General features: G+C 53.0%; 1 protein-coding gene across 1 annotated transcript; it reads left to right on the forward strand.

Moving 5' to 3' along the window:
• The first annotated feature begins 3,058 nt into the window (after window positions 1-3,058).
• LOC129695133 (zinc finger protein 664-like) lies at window positions 3,059-5,110 on the forward strand. Its single transcript, XM_055631898.1, has one exon. It carries the CDS (start codon window positions 3,431-3,433, stop codon window positions 4,790-4,792), a length of 1,362 nt encoding a protein of 453 aa, XP_055487873.1. The 5' UTR covers window positions 3,059-3,430; the 3' UTR covers window positions 4,793-5,110.
• The last annotated feature ends 503 nt before the right edge of the window (window positions 5,111-5,613 follow it).

Genomic DNA, 5,613 nt, shown 5'->3' on the forward strand with positions numbered 1-5,613 from the left:
GCGGCCGTCACGGCCAAGATGGAGCCGACCCGACCCGCACTGGAGGGGGGGAGAGAGACGGGGGGGAGAGAAGGGAGAGTCAGGAGAGAGAGGGGATAGGGGAGGGTCAAGGAAGGGGGGTGGGAGTCTGGGGGGAGGTGAAGTGAGAGAGCGGGGGGGAGGGAGAGAGGGGAGGGGGGAGGGGGAGAGAGAGGGGGAGTCACATTGTTTGGGGGTGGGGAAGAGAGGGGGGAGAGAGAGAGGGTGAACCGGATTCAAGGTGATCATGGGGGAGGGAGCCTGGTGGGGTTCACACTGGGGAGGGGGGAGAAAGAAGAGGACAAGGACTTCAGGGATTAACCAGAAGTTTAGGGGATGAGGGGTTTGTGGGGGTGGGGGCCTGGTGTGAAAATGAGGTTCCAGGGGGGGGGGGGAGGATTAAGCCCTATCCAGCCTGTATGGCCATTCATATATGGGTGGGGAATGGGGGGAAATGGTAAATTAGGTGCAGGAGGGGGGGCCATTCGGCCCTTCGAGCCTGCACCTGGGGTCAATAATATATGATCATATGGGCTGATCATCCAACTCAGTATCCCGTACTTGCCTTCCTCCATACAAGCCGATACTATCCTCTGTACCTCTTCCCTTAGCCACATCCCAGGGCCTGGTGACACCTTCTCTGTACTCCCTCTGTGGCAACAATGTCTTTCCTCAGATTTGGACTGGACCAAAACTGTACGCAATACTCCCTCTGTGGCAGAGACCCTTCCAGACTGCAGTTACACTCTCTGCGTGAAAAAAAGTTCCTTTTGCATCTCGGTTTTAAAGGATTTCCCCCTTATCCTTAAGCTTTGACCCCTTGTCCTGGACTTCCCCAACATCGGGCCAATCTTCCTGCATCTAGCCTGTCCAAACCCCTTAATGTTCCTGGATGTAAGTTGATTTCTATAAGCTCCCCTTCTATAAGATCCCCTCTCAATCTTCTAAATTCTAGAGAGTACATGAAGCCGAAGTCTATCCAGTCTTTCTTCATATGAAATTCCTGACATGCCAGGAATCAAACTGGTGAACCTTCTCTGTACTCCCTCTGTGGCAACAATGTCTTTCCTCAGATTAGGAGACCGAAACTGTACGCAATACTCCAGGTGTGGTCTCACCAAGACCCTGTACAACTGCAGTAGAACCTCCCTGCTCCTATACTCAAATCCTTTTGCTATGAATGCTAACATACCATTTGCTTTCTTCACTGCCTGCCGCACCTGTACGCCTACTTTCAATGACTGGTGTACCATGACACATAGGTCTCATTGCATCTCCCCTTTTCCTAATCGTAATAATCTACTTTCCTGTTCTTGCCACCAAAGTGGATAACCTCATTTATCCACATTATACTGCATCTGCCATGCATTTTCCCACTCACCCAACCTATCCGAGTCACCTTGCAGCCTCCTAGCATCCTCCTCACGGCTAACACTGCCCCCCCCAGCTTTGTGTCATCCGCAAACTTGGAGATGTTGCATTCAATTCCCTTGTCCAAATCAATAATATATATTAATATATATTGTAAATAGCTGGGGTCCCAGCACTGAGCCTTGCGGTACCCCACTAGTCACTGCCTGCCATTCTGAAAATGACCCGTTTACTCCTACTCTTTGCTTCCTGTCTGCCAGCCAGTTTGCTATCCACATCAATACTGAACCCCCAATACCGTGTGCTTAAGTTTGTATACTAATCTCTTATGTGGGACCTTGTCAAAAGCCTTCTGAAAGTCCAGATATAACACATCCACTGGTTCTCCCTTATCCACCTTGACACAGTTACATCCTTGAAAAATTCTATAAGATTCGTCAGACATGATTTACCTTTCATAAATCCATGGTGACTTTGTCCAATGATTTCACCACTTTCCAAATGTGCTGCTATCCATCTTTAATAACTGACTCTAGCATTTTCCCCACTATTGCTGTTAGACTAACTGGTCTGTAATTCCCTGTTTTAAAGGGAGGGAGAGAGGGTGTTGCAGTTTAGGAAGTCAAACCAGGGCAGGATCGTCACTGTGAATGGCTGGGCCTGGGGCAATAGACAATTGGTACAGGGGTAGGCCATCTAGCCCTTTCAGCCAGCACCGCCATTCAATGTGATCATGGCTGATCATCCCCAATCAGTACCCCGTTCCATCCTTCTCCCTATATCGCCTGACTCTGCTATCTTTAAGAGCACTATTTAGCTCTCTCTTGAAAGTATCCAGAGAACCTGCCTCCATCGCCCTCCACCGAGGCAGAGAATTCTAAAGACTCACAACTCTCTTGAAAAAAGGTTTCTTCGTCTCCGTTCTCAATGGCTTATTCCTTATTCTTAAACTGTGACCCCTGGTTCTGGACTCCCTCAACATCGGGAACATGTTTCCTGCCTCTAGAGTGTCCAAACCCTTAACAATCGTAGGTAGACAAAAGTGCTGGAGAAACTCAGAGGTGTGGCAGCATCTATGGAGCAAAGGAAATGGGCCCCGTTTTGGGTTGAAATCCTTCCTCACCGTTAACAATCTTATATGTTTCAATAAGATCCCCTCATCCTTCTGAACTCCAGAGTGTACAAGTCCAGCCGCTCCATTCCCTTAGCATATGACAGTCCCGCCATCCTAGGAATTAACCATGTAAACCTACGCTGCACTCCCTCAGTAGCAAGAATGTTCTTCCTCAAATTAGGGGACCAAAACTGCACAGGTGTGGTCCCATTAGGACTGTGTACAACTCTGAGCCTTGCGGAATGTGTGGAGCAGAGGGATCTAGGAGTGCGGGTATGGGTTGGGCCGAAGGGCCTCTTTCCAAAGCTGTATCACTCTATGACTCTATGACAAAGTGCTGGGGTAACTCAGCGGGTCAGGCAGCATCTGTGGAGAGAAGGAATGGGTGGCGTTTTGGGTCGACACCCTTTTTTTTGTTTTGTTTAGTTCAGAGATGCAGCGCGGAAACAACAGGTGTTTCGGCACATGGAGTCCGCGCTGACCAGCGATCACCCCGTACACTAGCACTACCCCACGCACATTAGGGACAATTTAGCAATTTTGTGGAGGCCGATTAATCAACAACCATAAATGTCTTTGAAATGTTGGAGGAAACCAGAGCACCCGGAGTAAAAACCCACGCGGGTCAAGGGGAGAACGTACAAAGTCTGCACTGACAGCACCTGTAGTCAGGATTGACCTCCGGTCTCTGGCGGTGAGGCAGCAACTGTACCATTGCGTCAGTGCCGTGCAGAATTATGTACGGTTTCCTCTGCCATAAACGCACTCAATATGTGCTAGTAATGTCCTGTTTGCCAGATTGTTGATTCTGTGTTCCCCTACAGAATGGAGAGACGGGGATGTGAGCGGCCATTGAGGGTGGCCAGGGTGCCGGTGAGACCCACATCTGCTCGGTGTGCGGGCTGAGCTTCGAGGGGCTGAGCTTCGATGGAGGACCACAGGACGGGGCACAACAAGGAGAAGCGTTATGAGTGTGACGTGTGTGGCAAGGCCTTGCAGAGCCCAAGCCAGCTGGAGATCCACCGGCGGGTGCACACGGGAGAACGCCCCTTCGACTGCTCGGAGTGCGGCAAGAGTTTCAAGACGGCGAATGAACTGGAGACCCACCGGCAAGTGCACACGGGCGAGAAGCCCTATGGCTGCTCCACATGCGGCAAGAGCTTTACCCAGTTGTCGGGGCTGCGGGAGCACCAGCGGGTGCACAGCAGTGAGCGGCCCTTCACCTGCTCCGACTGCGGCAAAGGCTTCAAGTCGTCCAAGGACCTGAAGGTGCACAGGCGGCTGCACACCGGGGAGCGGCCCTTCACCTGCAGCGACTGCGGCAAGGGCTTCACCCACTCCAGCAACCTGCTGGTGCACCAGCGCACCCACACTGGCGCGCACGCCTACACCTGCGCCCAGTGCGGCAAGAGCTTCACCCACTCCAGCAGCCTGCTGAAGCACCAGCGCACCCACACCGGCGAGCGTCCCTACACCTGTGCCCAGTGCGGCAAGAGCTTTACCCATTCCAGCAGCCTGCTGAAGCACCAGCGCACTCACACCGGCGAGCGCCCCTACACCTGTGCCCAATGCGGCAAGGGCTTCACCCGCTCCGACAGCTTGCTGGAGCACAAGCGCACCCACTCCGGTGAGCGCCCCCACACCTGTGCCCAGTGCGGCATGGGTTTCACCAACTCCAGCAACTTGCTGAGGCACCAGCGCATCCACACCGGCGAGCGTCCCTACACCTGCGCCCAGTGCGGCAAGGGCTTCAGCCAGTCCAGCAGCCTGCGGCAGCACCAGCGCACCCACACCGGCGAGCGCCCCTACACCTGCACTCAGTGCGGCAAGGGCTTCACCTGCTCCACCAGGCTGCTGTCCCACCAGCGGGAGCACGCCAGCGACTGTTCAGTCCACAGCCCAGTGTGTGGAGAGCGCTTTGCCATGGCCTCGCATGCCCTGTCTCACCAGCACGTGCACACCAGTGGCCAGCCCTACGACTGCCCGTACTGTGGTGAGGAGTTTGACAGCTCGCGGGGGTTGCGGCAGCACCAGCGGGTTCACGCCGGCGAGCAGCTGCTCCCACTGACAAGAGAGCATGGGGGCTGCGGGAGCACCAGCGGGTACACACCAGAGAGAGACCCTTTGTGTGCGCTGAGTGTGGCAAGGGTTTCATCAGCATGTCCAGCCTGTGGCAGCACCGGCGTACCTACAGCGGTGAGCGTCCCTTCCCCTGCCCATCCTGTGGTAAGGACTTTGCCCGCTCCTCCAGCCTGCTGGCACACCAGCACGTGGAAAGGCCCTGATTAGTTAGACACAAAAGGCTGGAAGGAATGGGCCACGGAGTTTGAAACGCCCCGTTCGCGGAGCTCGGATTCAGCCGCGGGACTTGCTTACCATCACCCGGCGGGGTCACAACATCGGAGGCCTGGATCGCCTCAGCGCAGAGGGAAGAGACAAGGACTTTGGGACTTTTTGCCTTCCATCACAGTGTGGAGGTGCCTGGTGGACTCACTGTGGTGGATGTTAAACTGTGTTGAGTGTGTGTTTTGTTATTTATTCTATGTTATGACTAAACCATTTCATTGCACTGAAAAGTGCAATGACAATAAAATTGAATCTGAATAGTTTCTTGTCGAGACCCTCTTCAGTCTCGCCCCAAAATGTCACCCATCCTTCTCTCCAAAGATTCTGCCAGTCCCGCTGAGTTACTCCAGCATTTTGTGTCCTTTTTTGTAAACCAGCATCTGCAGTTCCTTGTTTTTAAACCATTTTGTTTAATCATCTCTGCACCTTCCCCAAAGCCTCCACATCATTCCTGTAATGGAGTGACCAGAACTGTATGCAATACTCCAAATGCTACCTGACCAATGTCCCTTAAAGCTGCACATATACCATATAACCATATAACAATTAAAGCACGGAAACAGGCCATCTCGGCCCTACAAGTCCGTGCTGAACAACTTTTTTCCCTTAGTCCCACCTGCCTGCACTCATACCATAACCCTCCATTCCCTTCTCATCCATATGCCTATCCAATTTATTTTTAAATGATCCAATGAACCTGCCTCCACCACTTCCACTGGAAGCTCATTCCACACCCCTACCACTCTCTGAGTAAAGAAGCTCCC

The sequence above is a fragment of the Leucoraja erinacea genome, unplaced genomic scaffold, assembly GCF_028641065.1.
Source record: "Leucoraja erinacea ecotype New England unplaced genomic scaffold, Leri_hhj_1 Leri_952S, whole genome shotgun sequence".
NCBI classification, from domain to species: Eukaryota; Metazoa; Chordata; class Chondrichthyes; order Rajiformes; family Rajidae; genus Leucoraja; species Leucoraja erinaceus.

Bases quoted from the DNA above. Each gene is read 5' to 3' on its own strand.
- LOC129695133 (XM_055631898.1), top strand. From the start codon at position 3,431: ATGGAGGACCACAGGACGGGGCACAACAAGGAGAAGCGTTATGAGTGT.